The sequence below is a fragment of the Antrostomus carolinensis genome, unplaced genomic scaffold (assembly GCF_000700745.2).
Source record: "Antrostomus carolinensis isolate BGI_N321 unplaced genomic scaffold, ASM70074v2 scaffold14616, whole genome shotgun sequence".
Taxonomy (NCBI): Eukaryota; Metazoa; Chordata; class Aves; order Caprimulgiformes; family Caprimulgidae; genus Antrostomus; species Antrostomus carolinensis.
In genome coordinates, this window is record NW_010319882.1 from 1 (window position 1) to 24,466 (window position 24,466).

Genomic DNA, 24,466 nt, shown 5'->3' on the forward strand with positions numbered 1-24,466 from the left:
AATACTGAACTCCCTGAATTTCTCTGGCAGTTTAGCAGGCTGGAATAACCTGTCCATGCTCTTCAGTGTGGCACAGGATGAGCTCCATGTGAATGATCTGCTGCAGAGACTCCGAGGCGCCTTCAACCTCTCCAAATGGAGTTATTACTCCGGTATCTGGAATGTGGTTGACAATTTACTAAACACTAAAAGGAATCTAACTGAAGTGGCTGCCTTTGCAAAGTTGTTGGAAGCAGCGGCAAACAACTCTGCCAACAGTTTGTCAGCTCTAGAAATCATAGAAGCCAGTCACTACATTCTCAGGAGGCTGAACTTCTCTGATCTTCTAAATGAATTCAATATAAGTTCCAGTTCAACTTTCCTCTCCAACAAAACTACTTTTGACAGTGCAATTGATATTGTCGCTCATCACTTCATTGTCATGGCAGAAACCCTGTACAACAAGACCCTACCTTGGTCTCAGAGTGACCAGACTCTGTCACCAACCAGTTTGATCACACGGTGAGTTTTCTTTTGGGGTATTGTAATTATGTTTATGGGTGGTGACCACCATTTTCATTCCAGCATGAGAGGTGTGTCATTCTCTTCCAGTGGAGCAACTTAAGCCCAGAATCACCATAATTTAGGACACTAGATGTAACATGGGTTAGACTGAAGAAGAGAAAAAATCTCCTCGAACTAAACATACAGCTTAAAGTGAGACTTTCAAAAATTTTCTGTGTTGGCATGTATCAGTTCACAGTGGGAGCAGAATCCTGTAGGAAGCTTGTCACCAGTGGTGAACTCTTTGGAAACTCTTTCTTTATGGTATGACTCTAATTTTTGATTCTTAGTCTCCCCTAGACATACCTTTCCAACTATATCTTGCATCCACAGTGAACCTTTCAAGTGTGTTTTCTTATACATTGGTTTGAGAGTGAATGACAGCCTTGGGAGATAACAGCAAAAAGAATTGATGAAACAAAAATTGTGTGGGTACCCATTTAGGATATGTCATGGGAGACACACATAGCTTCATCTGGAATTCTTATTTACACTGCCAGGGAGCAGCCTCTGCACAGCTGACAGGTCACTCACTAATATACCTTGTTTGTGAAAGAGAAGCTGATTTAAAATCCTCTTATTTTCAGATTTCTGTTTTTAGAATTTGAAAACACCATCTTACAGGTGACAGTGAATAACAGCTATAACCCTTACCTGATGTGTTTAATAAATGCCACTGAAGTTGAAGACAGCAAATTGGCAGGTAATCATGAATTTCATTAATGTTGTGGGACCTCAGCTGGAATATGTTGTGCCTGTCTTTTCAAAGTGTTTTCTCTAATGGTGAGAAGGAATGGTGCTACTGGAGCTGCGAGACATGGGGAAACCAGATTCCTTTTTTGTTTATGTCACACTGTGGACATAAGTTTGCCACCCAACTCTATCCAAAAGCCATGTGTACTCTTCACTATGTGATGACAGGTAACTGACAAGTCAGATAAAGAAATCTTACAAATAGAAATCTATATTGCCTTCACATCTTTGTGTACCCATAAGATGACAGCAGTTATTCTTGAGAGTTAACACAGTACTTCACATAGATATTCATCATATGAGCTTATTGTAAAACCTGAGAGGCTTATCTGCGAATAGAGATATCGCATGTGCTCTGAAGGGCACTGTTAGAAGTCCTGTTTCCAGTGTGGGGTGGATTTCTTTAGGAGCAAAGCACCTACTTGGACTGTATCCATTAAAATCCAGTGTGGTGGGCTGACCCTGGCTGGACACCAAGTGCCCACCAAAGCTGCTCCATCACACCCCTCCTTGGCTGGACAGTGGAGAGAAAACCTAACAAAAGGTTTGCAGGTCGAGATAAGGACAAGGAGAGATCACTCACCAGTTATGGTCACAGGCAAAACAGACTCAGCTTGCACAAAATTAATTTAATTTGTTACCAATCAAATCAGAGGAGGATAATGAGAAATAAAAACTAAGTCTTAAAACACCTTCCCCCCACCCCTCCTTTTTTCGCAGGCTCAACTTTATTCTTGGGTTCTCTACCTCCTTCCCCCGAGTGGTCCAGGGTGATGGGGAATGGGGGCTGTGGTCAGTTTATCACACATTATTTCTGATGCTCCTTCCTTCTCTGAGGGGGGACTCCTCACATTCTTCCCCTGCTCTAGTGTGTGGTCCTTCCTACAGGAGATGGTCCTCCATGAACTTCTCCAACATGAGTCCTTCCTATGGACTGCAGTTCTTCATGAACTGCAACAGCATGGTTCCCTTCCACAGGGTCCAGTCCTTCAGGAGCAGACTGCTCCAGCGTGGGTCCCCTGCATGGTCACAAGTCCTGCCAGCAAACCCACTCCAGCATGGGCTTCTCTCTCCATGGGGCCACAGGTCCTGACAGGAACTTGCTCCAGCACAGGTCACAGCTTCCTTTGGGCAGCCACCCGCTCTGGCATGGGGTCCTCCAGGGCTACAGGTGGTCATCTGCTCCACCATGGACTTCCATGGGCTGCAGAAGGACAGCCTGCCTCACCATGGTCTCTGCTCTGGCACTTGGAGCATGTCCTCACTCTCCTCCTTCCCTGACCTTGGGGTCTGCAGGGTTTCCTCCCACCTATTCTCACTCTTCTCTCTGACTGCAGTTGCACAGGGTTTGGGGTTTTTTCCCCCTCTGAGCTATGCTATCAGAGAGGCACTACCACCGTCACTGATGGGCTCGACCTTGGCCAGCAATGAGTAAATCTTGGAGCTGGCTGGCATTGGCTCTGTCAGACACAGGGGAAGCTTCTGGCAGCTTCTGACAGAAGCCACCACTGTAGCCCCCCAGCTAACAAAACCTGGCCATGCAAACCCAGTACACCCAGATTACAACCTAGGTCTTGGTCTGTGACTTCAGATGTCCTGAGCCATGTGAATTTGGTGGAAAATAGCAACGCTTAGTAGGCCTCAGAAAAGAGGATATTCCCATCTGTGAAGTTTCTGCAAGCCTGGCATTTTGAGTTACAAAAGTAACTTTTATTTTTTTCCTTGCACAGAAAACATCACACTGCTTTTGAAGCAAACTCATCTGAAAAAGAACCCTTTTATGCAAAATAATACCTCTGAGAAACATTCAACCATACCAGAGCTCCTGAAGCTAAAAGTGAGTCTGCTTAAAATGCTGACTTGAAGGACATCCCGCAGTGATACATGAATGTGCAATAGAGGTTTGGAAAAACAGAATATGGAAAACAAGTTTCTTAAAAGAACAGCTGATAAAAACTAGGACTGGAAGTCCTGTTTTCTGCCTGCTGCCTATATTTAAAGGTCACTATTAAACTGGGCTGAGGAACTTGTTCTATGAGTCCCTACCAGTGTACACCTATTTTTCTGAGAGGTGTTCCTGTCCTCCCAGTTTGTTGGACAGAGAGGCTTCTGTTTTCCTCCAGCCATCCCAAAAGGATGAGCACTGCATAGGTTGCCAGTGGCAGCATGTTCCTTATAAATCAGTGCAACGATAGTTTTAAAGTTCAGTACGCTGAGACTTGGCAAAGCCCCTTGCAGAGCTGAGATCAGTAGTCCCTGTTCCTAGCTGCCTCAGCTTCATTTGAGAAGCATATAGGGAGGAGTTTTCAAAGGCACAAATAGCAGTTAGATACCTCTGCCCTGCTGAAAATCAGTGGAATTATGCACACCCAGTTGGCAGTTATCAACACCAGTACATTAGTTACCACTGTGTCTAAGGAGCTTTAGCAACACCAGTGGGGCTGGAGTCCAAGTCCCCACATGCTCCCTTAGGCCTAGATGTCTCACAACACCATAATGGTTTCTGAGATTAAGCACCTAAAATTCTGAGATTAAGCACCTAAGCAATATTATTTCATGGGTTTCTCTCACTAGCTTTGGCAATGCCTCATTTAGATAAATTCCTTGTTAAACCATACATACATGATTGCACTAATAGCATGACTGTGCTTTATTCTATTTCTCTCTATGAGAAACATAATTTTAAAGTCTTTTTTAAAAAAAAATTATGATGCAGTGCTGTTGCTGCTTAATATATCCCTAACAATAATATAGTGAGCCTGAGTGTGACAGGTACTTGTAGACACAAACCAGAAAACAGTTCTTGCTATAAGAGACTGAGAATGTAAATAGTGATGTCAGACAAGAGGGAAGCCCATAATAGCAGAGCAGGCAAAGGATTATAATTTTACACTGATTGGCAGATGTGCAAGTCTTGACTTCTAGACAACTTTGTTTTCTATGTTGTAGTATAGATGATCAGGTGATATCTAAAAGGCTAAACCTGTTGCACAAGGTAAATTTATTTGGTCTCTGGGAAGATTAATTGGTCAGCAGGTGAGCCCAAATGGAATATCGCTGTGTACATGTGCTAGGCAGAGGAAATGATAAGTTAGGGCTTTCAAGGTTTATTAGATCCTGTGCAGTGTTGTATAGCCAGGTCTGCTACAAACTCCTGTAGGAATGATTCTATGAACTGTTCTATTGAAGACCTTTTGAATGAACTTAAAATCTGTATGAAAATTATAAACCTAAAGAAAAATGGAAAGGGGCAACTAGACTCTTTAAAACTTATCTTTTATAATTCTGTCATCTAACTGGTGTTTGTGTGTTTGTCTTCCTTTTCAAAATTTCCTTTGAAGATATCTCGCCTCCGGGATCTGACAACACTTCTTTGTGACTATGAGAGCTTTAAGTCAATACAGCATATTTGCCATCTCCCTAATGTTAGCTTTGGAGAACTGTGTGAACAAAGTCAATCTCATGAGCACCTCCTCCGCACTGTTGAACTGAGCAATCAAGTTGTGAGCAATGTACTGAGTCACAGAAGAATCTCCCAAGAGCTTCAAAATATACTGATTGGGGATACCACAAACATCCAGACACAAATGAAATGGTGAGGCTCTCCCTCTGAGTTAGACTGCTTTAGTATTCTCTTTATGAAATGATGAAATGGCTTCTTGCCTTCTTTTCATGTTCCAAATTCTGTTGTTTGTTTTGTTTTTCCAATTAGGTTTCAAGAAAATGTACCAGAAATTGCTTTCTTTCAAGAGATTCCTCAGTATATGACTATTTTGAATTCCATGTTGAACATCACTGAGAATTTAAAGGATTCTAGCAAGCAAGGTAGTAGTCTGTATTTACTTCACAATGTTGGTAAACATTGTCACTAGTATCTTCATTTCTGCTGGAAATCACCAGACTTGTTTACTTGCCAGGAAGAAGTGGGATTAATGAGATAACTATACACCATGTCCCATGTCCTTGGGATCCTTTATCTAGGGTAATTAGCCTAGATAAACCCTATATAATTATAGAGCCTGTTCTAGACACCCATTTTGTTTTCTGTACTGCCCAAAAGGTCCTTTGTGCTGGAAGTCCCAAGTCTTTGTATTTGAGCAACTTTTGCTATACTAGACCTGTCAACAGCAACCCACAAATCAGACTGTAAAACCTAGGAAATATGGCTGTATTTTGCAGGTTTGGTTTTTGTTTGTGTTGTGTTTTTTTTTTTATCAGCACTGATGTGCCACACTTCCATGCTTTACCTAAAATCCTCTCTGTGTGCTTAAGATTGCTGTAAGTCTGGAGAAAGCTGTTACATCAATTGTTCTTTGTTCTTTACAGAAAAGTTGAGAGATGTGTTTAAAAATGTGGACCAGCTCAAAGAAGATCTCAAAACCACAACAGTAATATCCACAGCCAGTGTTGATGCTCTTCTGGAAGCATCTCTCCCAGAAAACAGCAGTCAGGTAAGTTTGTTGTTATCCTGGTGGGAGATCGTGCTGCTTTCTACCTCTTAGACCATTAAAACTAGAATTTGTTAGTGAATGCAGCTAAGCATGTGTGACAGCACAGAGGGAGGTAGAGAATCCCACAGGGATAGACTGCAGAGCATGTTATGGATCAAAATAGCCATCAGAAATGCAGTAAGAGCAGTCATTGACGTCAGTTCAGCCATTGGAGACCAAGAGCCATATGGTCTCTCTGGCTGTCACCAGTAGCTGGTAAGCAGCCATGCATTGCCTGGTGAGTGATTGCTCTGGTCCCTAGCAAGGGCACAGCTCACTGTAAGAGGCTAATTAGGACAGTGGGGTCCTTGGTAGGGTCTTCAGGGCTGAGGAGTTGTTGCAGTCCAGATGGAAAAGCGCACTTCTAACTAAAATTTGTGAGAGCACTTGGGGTCCAAAAATAACCTCCCATAATGAGAGATGAGCTTGCCTTCCTCAGCCTCCTGCACAAGTAGAACTCCAGATGCTTTTCCCCTTCCCAACCATCTTGTCTGGACTGAGCCCCAAAGAACGTGCACTTTTCCAAACTTCATGTGCATCAGTCAATGGGAAATTGAAGCCACAAAAGCTTTTATTACTGTGCAAGCTGGGCAGTAAAACACAATCTTTAAGATTTGTCCCTTGGAGCAGGAGTAATGTGTAGGCATTCTCTGGTTCTCAGGGTTGAAATATGACATTGTGGAAAGAACAACAGCAAGGCAAGATTAATTCACGCATACTGGAGCGGGCAGTCTACCCCCTAAGAAATCTTTTCTTCCTTTGTGCAAACACAGCTCATTTCTCAGATCCTCCAGATGGAGTCCTGTAGCGTCCATCCTGCTGACCCACAGCTGCAACCAGTAGCAGAGGAGCTCTGCAATCTCTCTCTTTCAGAGAGGACTCGTGAGATGTACATCCTGGGGGTCACTCTGTTACGACACTTAGACATTTACAATTTCTTATACAAGGTTAGTACTGGATTTGTAGAGTGCTTTCTATAGTCTTTGCTGCATGTAGTGGCTGAAAGGTCATAAAATATCATTGCGGTGGCCAGAAGCTATGCTGATTTACACAAGCCAAAGATCAGGCTTTGCTCATGCAGTAATTTTTATTGCATATCCATGCTGTGACACTGTGGATATAAATGAGGATCCCAGCTGGTGTAAAGCAGCAAACCTCATTTAAAAGCACTGGACCTACTCAAAATGCCTCCCTATCTGCTAGTATCATTTATACACTGTCACAACCTCTTGAACATTCCCAGCTGAGTTCAGGCTTCCCAAAAATAAGGCTCTGGGATAAATTTTTTTATTCCTTGAAAAGGGAAGCCCTGGAAAAAGTCCTCTAAAGTATATTTTCCCCAGTCTAGTTGGCACTGCCAAGTTACTAAGTGATTCAAATATCCTACGCGTACAACTATATAAAAATACCATGCACTGAGAAGTACATATTGAATACATATTTTAAAATATGTTACAGAAGTGATCCTGGGGTAAAAAAAGTTATTAAATAAGAATACCAATGAATTTGTCTCAGGTCAAAAGTCACTTGTAGTTGACATCTACGTTGTGCAAAATGCCACCTCTTAGAAACTTGGATTATATCCCAGATAACATCTGATACATATTTCCCAACTGTAGGTGTTTGGAAACTTATACCACTCAGAATATGTAATGTTCAGGGGAGTGGTTTGCAAAAGTGCTCGGGGATTTGGGAGCACAAATCCCATTCATTTCCCATGGGATATCTGCTCCCTTAAGCCTCCTAACAGTTTTGAAAACCCCACAATCTTTGTCTTGGAATTAAGACAATATGGGCACGTACATGTACATGCACACAGGTTCCTGCTAATTGTAATTTATTTGCTTCCTACCTCTTGTAGATGTTTTTCCCTAAGGAACTTCAGAAACCCGTGGACAAGATGTTAGTCTTTCTGACAGAAATGAAATATTTCAGACACCAGGTTGAATCTGGCGTTGATCCATTGCTACAGGCTATTCATTCACTGAAAACACTCCGGCAGTCTAGAAAGGTGCCAGTGACTAAGGTATGTGTAGTCTGCATGTGCTTTGGAGGAAAAACACCACTGGAACAGTTTCCACAGGAATTTCTTACCCTAGAAGCCAGAGGTGCATTAAATCATAGATGACAGTTTTTCTTTTAAAGCTGTGGTTCCATAACAAGAATGTCTATCAAACTTCTATGTTGCCTTCCTGGGAGAGCTTTGATTTGGAGCAGTGGGACTTGCTCATAATGGGGGACACACTAAGAAGAAAAATGCAAGGGATAAACAACTGTCTTGGAAGAGGGTCGACTTCCAACAAAATATACCAGTGTACTGGAAGGGGTCAGCCTGTGAAAGCAACTGGAGAACTGCTCACTAAAGGCTATCCAAAACCACCTCAGTCAACAGCAAAAATTTGCTCTAACTTTAGTGTGGGTTGGAACACACCCAAAACCTCAAGACTGCCCGAAACACTCATTACATACCCAGTCCTGCTCCAATAGCTGCAATAACTTCAGGTTGCACTAGCTTCATCCAGCACTGGATCCAGTCCCTCTCTGATCCATAGTCAATGACTGCATAGGTCACAGGAATTGCTTCTGGTGATCACTTGGCCTGCTGGTTGCAGAACCACATGCAGTCATGGACTAGATGGGGGTAGGGGATGTGCACATCAGTGTAATGAATTCTGTCATGTAACCCAGGGTGTGTATGTGTCACCAGGCACGCATTATAGGCAATTCCTATACGTGCATTATAGGGAAGTCCCACATTGGATCTTATACCTGTAAATGAATTTCCCACCTCTGCAATTGCAGAGGTTAGTCATAAAGGCATGTCTTCCGTGGAAAATCCCTGGTTTTGTGGAGACAAACTTCTCAGGAGAAAGCAGTGTAAAAATATTCAGTCTTTGCCTTCTAATTCTGTTATTTCTTTTCCCGCTCAGAATGGGATCCTTTTAGCATGCAGGATTTATTTGCATTTTGTCTTTTCTGCAGGCATTATTTAAACCAAACAACTTCAGGATAACACGTGGCACATTTAAGTCCATGTCAAAAGTTCTCTGCAACCAGGAGATCACACCCCTGTTTTTTGAGTCCTTGCTTCCAGATTTTGGAGACCCTGTAAGCAACAGTTCTTCTGTGGAGGATGTCCATGTCCAAAAGATGATGAGGAAATATGGGATTCCTCATGACTCCAGTAAGTCTGGCTTTTCCTTAAGGCAAAAATATTTCAAAGCCAAACTCTACTGTTTCCAGAGGGATCCAGTGCTGAGCTGTTCCCCTGTATGTCTCTGGAGGGCTGTAAGTGTTCATGATTTATGCTAGCTGAAGATCTACACTACCCTAATTATTGGTGGTTTATTTCCATAAATGTTAAAATGAAAAAAGCCTATGTAACAGAACAGGGCTTGATACTGCACTGTTTCCTGTTTGTTAATGATCTGGTCTTAGGGCTTGACAGGTCACTGTTTTTTCTTGATGTGTAGTTTTTCTGACTGTACTGACATTATTAGCTCCTCTGAGTTCATGAAACTCCATTTAACCTTCAAGCAGAGAATGCTGGCTTGAACACAGAGACTCTTGTTGTCTTGAGTTCAGCAACATGAGATCTTGGGAGTGGATTGCTTTTGTCAAGACACATTATATCAGTAAGTGAAGAGGGCCCTGAAGTCATTCCCTGGACACAGCAAAAAACTAGGCAGATGGGAAAAAAAGAAAAAAAGACTGGTAGCTTTCTCATGTCTGCTCTGTTTGTGCTCTGTGCAATTTGTTTGCTTTTCTCCCTTTGCAGCACCCTTTTGCTTATCCTTTTACCTGGACCTGGTCAAGACCCCAGCTGGAGCTTTAATTTGGTCTTTTTTAAAACCATTGGTGCTTGGGAAGATCCTTTTTACACCAGATACCATAGAAACTCGAGCAATCATGGGAAAGGTATGGCTCTGTTTACAGTACATCAGGATACGCCCACTCAAAAGGGTTGCAATTTATCTATCACAGGCTTGTTTCCTTGAGAGGCAGAAGTCTATTTTCTGACTGTTTGGAGTATTAGTCAAATTATCTTTTCCTAGTTGCATTGCTGGTCGTATGAGTCATCTTTTGTCTTTGAATGAATTTGTCTTTGAATGTTCAAAAAATTGCTGTTGGTCTAATATTTGTAATACAATTTTTTAAGGCCTTCGCTTTATGAAGTTTCACTTCCATATTTTCAGCCAGTAATAGAGAGATGTCTCCCAGGACAAATGCTATAACCAGTACTTGTTCACAAGCAGACCAGTGGTAGAAGGAAATCTGATATCCAAGACATGTTCTAGATGTTGTATGTGAGGCCATATTTTTAAGTACTTGCATCCAAATTCAGTGTGTTAAGTGGCATGTTGCCAGGCGGTGATAGGATGCTGAGAAATAGGATATCCTAAGGAAACAACATTTGTTCTTAGCTGTTTTATTGACTTATTTATTTTTAAAAAGCTTTAAGGTACTGAATAAGTGAATCCTTCTATGTTGTGGGTTTTTTTTATAGTCTAATGCAACCCTGAAGCAGATGGCTGATCTAGCCCTGAAGTCCCAGGAGTGGCTGGACAAGTCTCCTGTCATCATGAATTCACTGACTAAGTTAAACCAGACAGTTCCGATGATTAAGGTATGAGATCCTACCTCCCCTGTCTCTCTCGTGGGAGGAAATTGGGATTTCTTCACTGCAGTAAATTGGGGTTCTGGGGACCTCAGGGACATCTTAAGTCAGCTGGGGAAACCCTTTGTCCTGGACTTCATAGTTTCTGTGCCTAACTGCCCGTTCCTGTGACGGAAATACTGCTGATGCACCTTTCCATGCAAATCCTCTTTCTGTTTGTAATATGCTCCCTGACACTGGCCGTGCTGAGGGCTGCTGGAGGGCTGAGATGAGCAGGGAACGCTCGTCAGTTTGTAAATTAACTTTCTGCTTGATGGAGTGATCCAGCCAGCCAAGACCAGGCAAGAAATGACTTTTTCAGAAAATGAAACAGTATCTATAATAAGCATATAGCTCTGGGTACACACATAAGAGCTAGAAGATGTCTTTGTACTTCAATGAATGTAAATAAAATTTCTTTTTCCCCTCCTAAGGAGCCTAGCCTTGCTCCTATACTGAAAGCAGTAGGCTGTAATGTTTCACATACTTGCTTCCCATTCTCTGCAGTAAAAATTGTCTCCTTTTCTTACAAAACTATGAAAATGAGATCTCTGGAACCCTAAAGCATTAGAAGTTAATTTCAGTGGCTGGAATTCATTGTAATTTCCATGGCACTGAGAGAAAATCCAGAGTGGAATATGCAAAAGTGAAATGAAATGTTCTCTGCAAACTGCACTCATTGGTGGAATAATGAAACTATTTAGCCAAACAAAAATCTGTCTCCTGGTTTCCAAGCCAAATTTTGGTCACCTACCCATTGTGCTCTGGCTGTGTTCACAGGACTTAAAACAGACACCAGTGAATTTTACTGCACTTTTAGAATAACAGAGATTATCCATGATTTTTCCATGGGACCCTAGTGTCTGGTGGAGATTCTCTTGACTCCAAGAAATGCTAGCTTGGACTCTCAGAGCTCTGTATGATGTTTTCATTGCTAATATTTCCCCATCCTGATACACAGAGTGAAATATGGAAGGTCAGGAAAGGAGTAGGAGTGGGTTGTACAAATGCTCAGTGAAGGCAACTGGGCTGCTGTATTTTAGAAATACACTGAATAAGCTCAAGGGGCTTCTGGTCAAACTGATGCTTTTTCTTTTTCCTTGTTGACAGAACACCCTACAGAATCCCTTTGTGCAGGTTTTTATCAAGCTGATGGTGGATTTGGATGCAGCTGAACTGCTAAGTCAAATAAACAAACTGGGTAAGTTGGTCCCGCCATGCGCTGCCCTCTTATTTGTACTTCAGGTCTGGGATCTCCAGTGTCACCAAACTGTAGCCATCCTCTGGTACTGCTCTTCTCTGGCCAGTATCAGATGCTTTAGTGCAAGGCAATCTCAGCTGTGATTCAAAAATCTTGTGGTCTATGGGAAAAGACTCTTAGAAAGCAAAGAGCTTCTCTGAAGAGATTTTTTTTTTTTTTAACTTATATAAAGAGATGTTGAAGGGATAGTAGGATGGGAATCTCTGCAGCTGAATGTGGCCACTGGAGGACAGTGTTTAGCCATAATTAGCACTTCAAATGAGCTACCTGGGACTCTGCTGGGAAACGTTGTGGAGAGCTCACTTGCATCACATGAGGGTTCAACTTAAAAGTTTTCCAGAGCAGAAAAGTGAGGGATCAGATAAAGGTACCCAGGCTGATGAAGCCAGAGGCATCATTGCAGGAGATGCTCTGCTGGAATTTGCTGTTCTCTGGTGGTCTTGCCTGGTCCTTCAAGGTGAGAATTGCTGGTGTGCACTGTGGGAAACATCAGCTAACAGCAGTGGTGGGTACATCCCCTGTTAGTGCACAGCACGGTGATCACAGTTCCTTCCTACCTAGTCATATTGTACCTACCTGCTTTTTCAATGAGCGGCCATGCGTGTCAACATAAATCTGGGTTATGCCAGCAAAACCAAGCATAAACCAAGAGTGGTTGTAGTCTCTTGCAGTCAGAGGGATGCTTACATACCGTTTGTGATAACCCCTGTGTAATTTCAATGAGTAGCATCTCCTGTCTTAGCTCCCCATGAAATCATGGTGCCTGCAGCAGCTGTTCCATATTAGTTACAGTGCATTATACGGTCACCTTTTAAAACAGCCAGGAAACAGCAGTGTCTTTATTAAACTACATTATCAGGTTTAGTACACACATCAGCACAACAGGCATAACTTTTCCTTGATGTGCTTGCATAAAGCACATTCTCCCCTGAGACAGAGCAACTCAACAGATGAGTTGATTCCAACAAAAAACATAAGGTGTGGAATGAATGGCGAGCATCACGTGCGAGCCTAAAACCTCAGCAGGTTAGTAACAACTTGTGATTTGGGATGGCTGTCACATCCCATTGCTGGCATCCTCCCAAAGGCAAACTCACGAGCATGTTACAAATGATTAACATAAAAATTGGGTCAGCAACATGCCTTCATTGCACTGCTAAGTGCAGAAATGTATTTTACACTTAATGGTTAGTATAATGGGGGTTTTTTTGCTTCCTTTCTGGTGTCATTGTTAGTGTAAAGAGCAGAATGATGTGATGGATTTTTTGCTGTGTATAGTGATGCTACTGGTTTTGTTTGTGGTTTTTTGTTTTGTTTTGTTTTGTTTTGTTTTTTTCAGATAATATTCGTCTGGAATTACAGAACAACGCTGACATTGTTGACCAACTGAATACATTAGCTACCCTTGCTGTAAATGTGTCCTCCTGTGTCTCATTTAATCGCATTCAAGCAGTCAGAAGCTTAGAGGAAATGGAAATGGTGGCTAAAGAGCTCTTTCTGAAGAATGAGCTTTTTGCAAGTATGTGACAGTCTCGAGTAACCCCATAAATTAAAGTTAGTCTGGTACAGGGTGGGAGTCCAGGATACTAAGTTCAGCTTTCCACCAGCTACTGTTGTGGTCACAGCTCCCACCACACAGCAGTCAATTTTCAGCTACTGTGTGTGGGACCTGCACATTCAGACCTCCTTATAACAGTGTTTTACACTCTTTTTTTATACCTCCTTTTCTCTTTCACCTCCACTGTCTGTATAGAAAGCCTTTGGTCAGCTGTGTTTTGTTTAATTCTCAGTTTGAACAAAATTTCACTGCATTTAGGAGATCTTCATGACAGCTGCCTTCTTTGAGGCTCCCCTGGAAAAAGATGCTTTAATTGAGAAAGATATCATAGAAACATTTAGGTTGTAAAAGATCTTTAAGATCATAGAGTCCAAATATGAGAAAGTTCAGGTTTTTTAGAAGATCATAAAGCTCTTCAGATGTTCCAGTCCAACACTAGCATATTGTGTTGAGTCTGCTCAATCACACTTCTCACCTTTGTGGGATTGGACTGCAGCTTCAGATCAGGCTGCAGAGAGGGGCAGGGGGGAGTAGAAAATAGGAACTTATATTAATTTGAATAATATAAATGTGTCTGAATTTTTTAAGGATGCCCAGTATCTCCTCAATTCGGATTTACTTGTAAGCCATGTTACCTGTTTGATTTTATACCTCATTATTGAGGGGTAGATAGAAACCTTGTCTTTTCTTGGAACTTCAGACACTGATAATATTTGTCTATTCCCATAAAAGCAGTTTTCTTCCATGTTTGCTCTCCATCCCATCGTATGCTTTATATGTGGAATAATCAGGAAAAATATTCTTGAGAGAAAAACTTCTGTGGTATTGCCTCTACTCAAACAGATATTTTAAAGGGAAAAAAGTCCTGTCTGTCAGACTGTTTCTAAACCATGACATTTCCTAACAGGAACTTGCAAAGCTTTTATATTCTTAGACATCTCAGCTGTGTGGAAATTTGTGTGGGCACAAAAATGTGTGTGTAGGTCATGAACAATTTTCAACACCACGTTGCTGAGGTTTTTTATGTTACAGCATCACTAGGTGAGCTCTGTTGATAGAGTATCTTTGGGCACGTTTACGAGAGGTGTGTGTGCCCGTGTGACATACCTAACACGTATGTGCCAGTCCATGTTAGCAGCAAGATTTTTCCAAATACAGCTGGTTATTTTGAGAGCCTTTGGTTTTTCAGTGCTCAGTGGGAAAAGATTTAAAGGCTCTGGGGATGTATTTCACATCTAGAATCATTGGTCACATTTGAAAGTACGAGTAGCTGTTGTGATGTATCGTTTCCACTTCCAGATCCTCGATAAGCAGCCTAACCATCTGAGCATTATTTGTGCAGAAAAGAAATGAAATGATGGATTATAATGTAGAAAAGGCTTATAAAAATGAGGGCTCCTACGTATCTCTGTGTACTGCTCCCCTGCTATCAACTCTGAAGGAAAGCCTTTTCCCTTTCTTTTCCAAGGTATCATTTTCAAGCTGCCTTCAAGCCATAGCAGCCCTGGAAACTCAGTTCATGGGGACGTGGCCCTCCCTCCTGTGCTCAACTACACCATCCGAATGAGCAGCAGGATCACACAAACCACCAACAGAATAAGGGAGCGCATCTGGACAGTGGGCCCGCACAATTCCACCTCGCAGAGCCAGATTTACAGCCGGGCCTTTATTTATATCCAGGACAGCATTGAAAGAGCCATTATTGAATTACAGACTGGCAAGAAACCAGAGGAAATAGCTGTTCAAGTCCAGGCCATGCCTTACCCCTGCTACAATAAGGATATGTAAGTTTGTGTGGGTTTTGTCTTCATGCTTTGTGTAAGCTCATCGTATCTGACTGGTGATTCACCAGCTGCGCTGGTCTCCTTAGGACCATGTTGAAATGGCTTAGAACTAATTTAATTTTGTGGTTTGTTTTGGTATTTTTTCCCCCAAGAGTCTGAACAAAAGAGGGCATTTACTCTAGTGTAAATGGTCTCCATTTAGTTTGCCTAATCTTTTGTTTTCAGTGCTCTGCCTGTACCTGAATTGTCATGGTAACTATAGGTTTTACAGCAGGTAAAGTTCACTGTTCCTGTTTCACTACACATGGTGGAACTGAGACAAGGGTTGGCAGGACTTGGGTTAAGTATAAGTGTCATCTTGTTCTGCGGTTGTTCACATGCAGACAATGCAGTGGAACTTAGAAAATTTATGTTTTGGGCAAAAAAAGAGTCCCTAGGTCTATGATCTTTCTTCCTAGAGATTGCTGTCCAGCTGTGGTATTTGGTATTCATTCCAGTGATTCTAGCTAATGTTCAGTATATAGTGAATAGTTCTCGATACAGGTGCCTATCAGGTACTTTAAGAAGGATAAGAGGGAAGATGAAATTGTACCATTCATCTCTGCCATAATGAGGGAAGACAGAGAAGCTTTTGATGTGCTAAGTTGTCAGGGTTAACAGCCTATTATACATGGCAGTGCAGTATGAACTGTGTGTAGACCAGAATAAGTTTTGAATGGTGAATCAGATCAAAAAGTTTTGGATCATCTTCTTTTCCACTCATCTTGAGCCAGATCTGCAACTAGTATAAACTACATATCTGCCAAATGCAATAGAGAGAAGTGAATCTCTCACAGCTGAGGACCTGTCCCTCTGGCAAGGCAATTTTGGTCTGTGTTGGAAAGCTGGCAACATGGTACTTCCTCGGAGTTATTACCCTGACTGCAGCTGGTGGCCAAACTGAGTGGAAAACACACAGGGGAGGGATTTCAATGTCCATCAGAAAGCACTGAAAGATGTTCAGCAAATGGTATTGGTAGGTTGGATGGTCACTCTGCCCTGACATGAGGGTCTTCCTTGGACCAAAAGTACAGACTAGACCTACGAGCTCTTTCTATTGAAAAGCCTGCGTGTCTGCTACATGAGCTAAAATATTATCTGGGAGCTACAGCTACAGAAGCTGTAGCAGACCCATTCACCTCCTGGGTCAGCCTGTCACTTAAGAGAGCTGGCGACCTGTAATCTCTTCTCAAGGTAACAGCGGGCAAAGCGCCTGCGAGTACATGGGCAGTAAGCATTCAAACCAAGTGTCAACTTCTTGCAGCAAATACATGGATTATTGCTGTGAGATAGTTTTGTACAGTGATTAACTGCCTGCTGGAGGCATTTACTACAGTATTATCTGCTCCTTTTCTTGTTCTTGGGCTGCTGAGAAAACTGCTTGCCTTCGGGTTTCCCTCCTCACCCCAGGTTCAGAGGGACACGAGTTTGCTCAATTATTAAAATACCTAAAGGCTTTGGATTTGCATGTAGTAGAAGTCATCATAAAATGTCTGTTTCTCGATTGTTATCACATTGTTACCATCCTGTAAGGAAATGGAGAGAATACAGATACCCGTACACAGAAGATATTGGGAAATGCTGCATTTTTAATAGCTTAGAGATCATGCACAAGGTGGTAGCCAAAAAACCTCCAAACAACAAAGAACTAGTAGAGATACTGAAATGCTTCTTCATTGTTCTTTATACATATTGCTTCATTTGCACGGAAGCATTTCCTGAAAGTGCTGATGTTTGGGAATCTTTCAGCTTTACAGGTAAAAAATTATAAAAACAAATGTTACTGTTATTGTACGTTTCCCAGGAATAACACTGATTTATTGGTTTTTTTAAGCCAGGTTTAGAAATGAGGGAGGAAAGCATAAGCCCTGTAGATACAATGAAGTGAATCTCCTGCTATAAAAACTTGCTTTCCGTCACAAAAGGAGAAATTTACTGTTGGCCATTGTTGTCTTTTCTCTTTGCACATTTGGCATGGGAAGAAGATTTTCACTAAAGTGAGGAGCCAAGAATTGTGAAGCCCACGTTGCAGACCTGGATCTGCAATGCCTGTCCCATGGGGTAATAGGACAGACACTCTGAGGGGAAGCACCTATATCGCAACTCTGGCACCAGGAAATATGACATGATAACAAAATTTGGCCATTATATCTATTAATAGAACTGGGGATTCTGGCTGGCTGCTGTGATGTTTCAAAATAGGATGCACCCCATCAGAGAGCCAGGAGATGCCACTGCCCGTGGCGGTTCCTGCTCCTGCCAGTGGTGCTGCTGAGTAAAACTTCCAAAATGCACCTGGAAATCCCTCTGTGATTTAAAAAAAAAAAAATAAAAAAAGACTTTGAGCAGTCAGGAGTTTAATGAATAGAAAATCCGATGCAAGGGCAAAATAGCCTTTTTTGTAATTATTAATTATACTTCACGTTTTGAAATATAAGCACGTCTCTTCCTGTACCAAAGTATTATTCTGAAAAATATACTCCATATAAAGTCTTAATCCCCAGAACATTTCATATTCAGCTAAAGCCTGCATTTGCCTTTTACAGGTTCTTAACCAGCGTGACCTACTCTCTTCCATTTGCTCTCATGGCTGCCTGGGTGCTGTTTATAGCTGATTTTGTTAAAACACTTGTTCAAGAGAAAGATCTGAGGCTTTATGAGGTACGGTGAAACTTTCTGGGGCATGCAAAATTATAAACAGATTTTCCTTGTTAGTGGGTAGTATGTCTCATGTGCAATATTAAATGGAGCAAAACAAGCATTTAGGAAAATAATATTCCAAATACCTAGTGTTTGACCTGCAGTGTTTGAATTCTGATGTTGTAACCAAGCTCAAAGCCATAGAAATGCAAGGCGTTTGCCCTTCAAGTTGTGAGAATATTGCTTTGCAGTTCTGAACACTGGAAACATGGGGACCTCACAAAATTACAAGTTTTCTGAAGATTTAAAGCTCTCTAAAACTTGACTTTGAGTTGTACCTATTGGGGAAAAAGACATGAAAAGTGACTTATTTCCTATCCTTGAAGTTATTATACTTAATATTTCAGAAGGTGCTACATATTACATCAGCTCCTCTGAAATGAAGCTCTTCATTCAGGTTGCCTATTGGAAAAGAAATGACATTGAGACGTAGGGAATTTATTAAATTAACTCAGGTTTTCAGTGTGAACAGAGTCAACAGAGATGAGCAGCAAAGAACTTTTGTAAAACTAAGCTTCAGCAAGGAACAAAAGCTCAAGCAGATTTGTTTTTTATCCAGTACCATGGAAACAAATAAAGGTTCACCAAAAACATTTCCAAGAAAGGGCACCCTGTGAACTGTGATGAGACTGACAATGAGTGAACCCCAGTGGGTAGCTGACTGCCCCTTGCTCTAGCTTAGGAAACCCAGTTTCACTGTTTTTAAGAACAGGGTGTCAGTAATCTTTTTAGTTGTGTAGTAATCTACAACAAGAGACTAGCACCTCTAGTTTCTTTTGGATTTAGCAAAGCAAACTTTGTTTTATACAAGTCTTGTGGATTTGATTATCAGCTAATATAAATTAATATTGCTTCTTTATAACCATGGTAATTTATCTATTATTTGTTGTCTTGGGGGTGTATGAGAAATGGTTTGGTTTCAAAGATAGTTAAGATTTTTTACATTCAAGCCACAGGGTCAATTAGTATTATTTTTAAAAATAATCAAATTGCTTTAGAAAAGTTACAAATCTAAGGCCAGAAGTTGCTTTGGAGCTTGTGGGCTGCAACAGTTCATACTTGCAGATCCTGTCTGTGCTGCTGTTTTGCAATAGACGGCTTTGCAAACCTAGGGCATTCCAGAAATGTGAGTGCATGGTTTCTCCCTGGTTACCAACATGCAGTATGGCAAAGAATGAAAGAGCATGTTTTGGTTGCATGCCCTATCCAGAAACTGAAAAAAGAAACAGTTCAAATCAGCAGAAAGATCTCTTAATAAACAGTTGTAATTTGTGATTCTTTTTTTCACCTTTCTCTCTGTAGTACATGAAAATGATGGGTGTTAATGCCAGCAGCCATTTCATCGCCTGGTTCATAGAGTGCGCCATCTTCCTTCTAATTACTGTCACTTTCCTCATCGTTGTTCTAAAAGTGGGTAACATCCTTCCCAAAACAAACACAGCTCTCTTGTTCCTGTACCTTATGGACTACAGCCTGTCCATCATAGCCATGAGCTACTTCATCAGTGTTTTCTTCAATAACACCAACATAGCAGCCTTGGTGGGCAGTCTCGTGTACATCCTCACCTTCTTTCCCTTCATCGTGTTGCTTGTCATCGAGAATCATTTGAGCTTCTCTGTGAAGAGCCTACTGGTAAGTTCTGTTTTTCAATAACAGGGACCATGTGTGGGAGCAGACAGTCGCCTTCAATAAACTTCAGCTCTTATTATAGCTTGTGTCAGAAATATATGAGTTGGATGCCTTTCTAGATTCCATCAATGGGTGTTGACAGGTGCAGCAGCACAACAGGACAGTTGACCTATTTGAGGGAGACCTGGTATTAGTTGTGTCCCCTGACTGAAAGCAATACTTGTGGAATTTTAGTGAGTTCCCACCTCCCAGCTGAATCAGAGTGGTTTGAGCTATGTATTTTGCCCTTTCAAATTGCAAAGCAAAATGGGTTGTTTTCAACCACTGTGAAAAACAAGGCTGTCTCAGTCAGGAGTTTAGGTAGCAGGGCTATGAAGGAGGGCTGGCTCTGCTCATTGCTAGCTCATCCTTTAGTTTCATGTATCTGAAGTTCCTAGCCATACAAATAGGTGCAAAGCCTTGTTTCTTACCAAGGGTAGAAATAGGTAGGTAGTAGGTTCCAGAAGCCAGACTTGTTTTCTTTGAGTCGCCATATTCAAGAAAGGACATCTGTTAATGCAAGTGGTAAAATTATTAACCACAGGGCAGGTAACTCAAGAACTGCTGTGTTTCAAAAACCTAAAATAAAGCCCTGTGTGAGGGAGGAAGTTGGGTCCTGGTTGCAGAAGCAAAAGGAAGGCAAGCTATAAGGAGACACTACAGCTCATCACCAGAAGCACTGCCCATCATAAGCCCGGTCCAGTGCTCTTTGTGACAGTTAAAAAAAAATATTAAAAAAATAAAACCCCAACACATTCATTTTTCTGGCTACTGGACCAAGTCAGTGAGGTACATGATTGGCTGACTGACTTGATTTCTCTGAGACTAATTCATAAGTTCTTTGTTTTCAATGTTGTTTATTCCACAGAGTCTCTTGTCTCCAACTGCGTTCAGTTATGCAAGTCAATACATTGCTCGATACGAGGCACAGGGCATAGGTATGTTTACTGTAGAAAAAAGTAGGATTTGAGTTCCCATGGTTGTGGCATTTCACTAACTAACATGGATTCTGTTTGTGTTTTTAAATTCCTTCTTGCAGGTCTGCAGTGGGACAACATGTATAAGTCCCCAATGATTGGAGACAACACTTCCTTTGGCTGGATGTGCTGGCTCATTCTGATAGACTCTTTAATTTACTTCATCCTGGGTTGGTATATAAGGAATGTTTTCCCAGGTAAGGATATGAAGCATTTAGGCTGGTGCTGTACCATCTCTTTTGGAAAACCATGAATTCAACACTGGCTAATTCCATTGTTCAGGCAGTAAGACAGTCTGCACACACAGGGTACTTCTGTTTCTAGATCAAAGGACATGTGGTTTTGTGGATGCCTGAGAGAATTAAAAACCTGAGACAGAGCAGAGCAAGGGAGAATTAGGGTTCCTCTGCTTATCACATGGGTAGGTGGGCCTAAAGAAACAAGGACGGGGAGGATGTGTTTGCAGTCTGGTAGGTGAAAATGAGAACAGAGCATGTTAGCCTGCATTTGTCAGCTGAGTGATTTTGTGTTGCGTTACTTATATAATTTGATTTCAAAAAGTAATTCCTGCCTTGGGCAAAAACCAGTACATTTGTCTTTTGCTTTTCTTCCCCACCTGATGAAGCAGTCCACTGGCATACGGAAATCTGCCCAGTGGAAAATGTAATGTACTCCTGCCCTCCAGCTATGAAGTTATTTGGAATAACATATTAGTGAATGCTTCCTATTATGTTAATCAGGCAAATTCTCTACCGAGAATCAGTTGTACATGAGCACATCAAGAGGAGAGTGATCTCTGTGGACTTTATTTTTGCTATTTTGAGTGCACCCCAATAGTGTCACTTCCTCAGAAACAGATACCTGAATGAGATTCCTCTTCTCCTTGCAGGTAGATACGGCATGGCTGCTCCCTGGTATTTTCCATTGCTTCCATCTTACTGGGTCGAATACAACGGTTACCTTCCCTTCTGGAGTGAGAAACTAAGAGGCCTTCTCTTTGCCAAGCTGATGTTAAGGAAAGAAGCCACCCTCAACAATAAGATATGTATGTGAATGCTAGATGGGGTAGTGATACTAGCTACTACTAGTTAGTATCTAATCTACTAATCTACTAGTTTTAGATAAATGAAGCCAAATTTGTAAAGGGGCACTATACTCAGAAAGAACATTTCTGTATTGATCCTTATTTTGTAGCACAGGAAAAATGGGAAGCTGTTACGTGAATGGAGATTTGACTTTTAAATTATACTTGTTCTTCCTATTTGGGGTGGAAATCCAGTACTGATATTCACATACATATTTGTGTACTTTGTAGTCGGGCAGTTACCTTAGATGCACATATCTCATTCTACAATGCTTTATGTAGAAATACATTTTTGTTTGTGCAAGCATATAGAAGTTTCCACTTGGCAAAAGGGATGTGTGCTTCTTTGTTCATCTGTTTAAATATTTAGCCTGTAAAATACTGTGAGATCACACATAAAAGCTTGCTGATTCTACCTAACTGAAAATAACTCGGCAGTTCTGCTGTATGTCCTCTAATTTTCTGTGCTTGCTTAGTATAAATCAAGTTAGGTGCTCTGAAACATCTAAATATGAGACCTTTTCAAAAGTGATTAATGCTTATTGTCAGGAGGTATGAGAAGCTGCAGAAGTAAAAAGGAGAAATCCCAAAGAGCTCAAACTGATACAGATCCTGTGAAGTGTTCTCTACTTTCCTAGCTGAAAGGCACCTACTTTTGCTATATTTTGTTTTTTAAAAGCCTTGCTCATCTGAGGTGTAAAAAGTAGCACAGACACTTGCTGCAGTGCAGTAACTGTCCTCTGACCCTTCCCTTTGCTGTCAAAGGTGCCCCTGCTCCTCACCTGGAACCAGAGCCCACTGATCTCACCTTGGGAGTCTCCCTCCATGGCATAACAAAGATTTATGGATCCAAAGCTGCAGTGAACAACCTCAGCCTCAACTTCTATGAAGGGAATATCACTTCCCTGCTGGGACACAATGGAGCCGGGAAAACTACGACCATGTGCGTATCCTTTAAAGCTGCTTTTTATTTTTTGTGCTGTGAAGCATGATTGGGTGAACAAGAGAGCAAGTGGGGCTGTGCACCGTTGGGGACTGAGTAAGAAGCTTTTTTAGGCCAAATCTCTCTTGTAGTTTTATCTTGCTCATGGATGACCTCAGCAGTCTCTTCATCTATTAGATTTAAAGGTTCTTTTCTGCTTAGGAACCTGCTTTTTAATCTGGTAGGATACCCACAATACAGAGCACAGCAGCTGTTCTAACATTTTGTTCCATGACACTTGGGTGCCTGGGGTTAGGTTGTTCTGAAAGCTGTGGGTTGCTTATGCACACACCAAAGCTGAAGTGATACTAGCAAGAAAGCTTAATAAAGGTATATTTCAGCTGTACAAACTCATGTGTTGGCTGGGCTGGAATGGCAGTGGGTTAATACATCGTCCTTTCAGCCCTTCCAGCCTTGCCATTTATAAATTATTATTCGAGTTGTTAGATAACAGCACTAAAACAGACCTGTAGAACTTGATTTCTCCACTGATATATATGTGCATCACTCTGAAAGCAACATTAAGCTGATAAATAGAAGCCTCAGAAGAGCCAAAACCAATAAGACAGATGTGTGCTTCATCTCAGCTTATTATCAATTCATCTCCTATCCTCTTTGCAAAGTGTAGACAAAGGTGATATACAGAAAAGTATAATGGCTTCTTGAAACTTAGTGCAGGCTTCAAATCCTGAGTAAGGTCACAAGTTACTTCTTTCCTTTTTAATGATAGTTAAAAGTCCCAGGAGCTCTGGGAAGGTGAAGGGCAGTCTGAGGTGCATCTTCTCCGTTTAGTCCCTGTAGGACAGCACCAAAAATGCCCTATATTGTGTGAGTAGTTATTCTGAGCAGAGGGTGTATTACTCAGATCTGTTAGATATTGCTAAGTAGGTAATGATTTGCTTGAACTAGATGAAAGTGCTGCCCACTGTGAGGTATCTTGTCTGGAAGTCCTCCCTCATTTCTTGTTAATAATGGCATTCAGGAAATCAGGTTTCCATGCTCTGATGTGGTTAGTAAGATGAAGATGTGATTTTCCATCTCTGTTGCGGTTAGCATTATGAGCCAGTCTGAATACTGCAGACAAACCTCAAAGCACAGAGAGTAACTGCATTATATGAATTCCCAGTGATTAAATTGGAAGCCAAGCACATTCATGAGTATTGATGTATAGGATGTGCAATGGTCTGACGTAGGGAGGAGAAGCCTGCAGAGATGAAAGTACTTGTGAAAAGTAGCCAGAGTTCAGTGAGTGAGCATGGTTACTTGCCCTTGCATTCCCTTAGAGGGGTAGGAGGATGTCCTTTGATGTTAACTGGCCACCACTCTGCCAAAGCATGGGCAGGCAGGAGAAGCAGCAGTGGTCAGTGGTCTTTGGCTGGAAGAGGTGTGGTAGTGATGTAAGAAAAGTTTGAAAGTGATGATATGTACAGGACCATGTGAAAAAATTACTTGTGGCTTTCTCCTTTTTCACAGAATCACACTGTGGTCTCACTTCCTTTTTTATTTCTTTCTCCCTTTCAGATCTATTTTGACCGGGTTGTTCCCTACATCATCAGGTACTATCTTTGTCTATGACAAAGACATCAGGACTGACCAGGAAGTTATCAGGAAGAACATGGGTGTGTGTATGCAGCATGACGTGCTCTTTAACTACCTTACCGCAAAGGAACACCTGCTGCTCTATGGCTACATCAAAGTCCCTCACTGGAGTAAACAGGAGCTCTACCAAGAAGTGAAGAGGTATGAAAATAGCAGGGTTGGAGAAGGGAGAGGAGGCTGTCAAAATTATTGCCTGGTAGTGCCATTGCCACTGCAAAGCTCAAGTGAATGGTTTTGAGGACTGTTGCAGACCCTGCGTAGAGTTCAAACATCTTGTTCTGACTAGAGGAATATATTGAGTGTTGATATCTGTGTGCTGTAAGAAAACAATGTCTCTTCTCCAGGGGGTTTACAAGCTTCTGTGGCAATTC

At 41.6% G+C, this 24,466-nt stretch overlaps 1 protein-coding gene across 1 annotated transcript in view; it reads left to right on the forward strand.

The window, feature by feature from the left end:
* Positions 1-4: 4 nt before the first annotated feature.
* Positions 5-24,466, forward strand: part of ABCA12 (ATP binding cassette subfamily A member 12) — a gene marked incomplete at its 5' end in the record, with an annotated part of 54,247 nt that continues 29,785 nt past the window's right edge. Inside the window, 21 exons of the mRNA XM_010169425.1 lie at positions 5-501; positions 1,131-1,246; positions 3,027-3,133; positions 4,638-4,891; positions 5,009-5,121; positions 5,623-5,747; positions 6,560-6,733; positions 7,648-7,812; positions 8,769-8,970; positions 9,565-9,704; positions 10,294-10,413; positions 11,554-11,644; positions 13,044-13,223; positions 14,731-15,046; positions 17,632-17,746; positions 19,088-19,417; positions 20,322-20,391; positions 20,493-20,627; positions 21,320-21,475; positions 22,280-22,457; positions 24,018-24,236. Coding sequence (XP_010167727.1) covers positions 5-501; positions 1,131-1,246; positions 3,027-3,133; positions 4,638-4,891; positions 5,009-5,121; positions 5,623-5,747; positions 6,560-6,733; positions 7,648-7,812; positions 8,769-8,970; positions 9,565-9,704; positions 10,294-10,413; positions 11,554-11,644; positions 13,044-13,223; positions 14,731-15,046; positions 17,632-17,746; positions 19,088-19,417; positions 20,322-20,391; positions 20,493-20,627; positions 21,320-21,475; positions 22,280-22,457; positions 24,018-24,236 — 3,803 coding nt within the window. The remainder of the gene's footprint in view (positions 502-1,130; positions 1,247-3,026; positions 3,134-4,637; positions 4,892-5,008; positions 5,122-5,622; positions 5,748-6,559; positions 6,734-7,647; positions 7,813-8,768; positions 8,971-9,564; positions 9,705-10,293; positions 10,414-11,553; positions 11,645-13,043; positions 13,224-14,730; positions 15,047-17,631; positions 17,747-19,087; positions 19,418-20,321; positions 20,392-20,492; positions 20,628-21,319; positions 21,476-22,279; positions 22,458-24,017; positions 24,237-24,466) is intronic.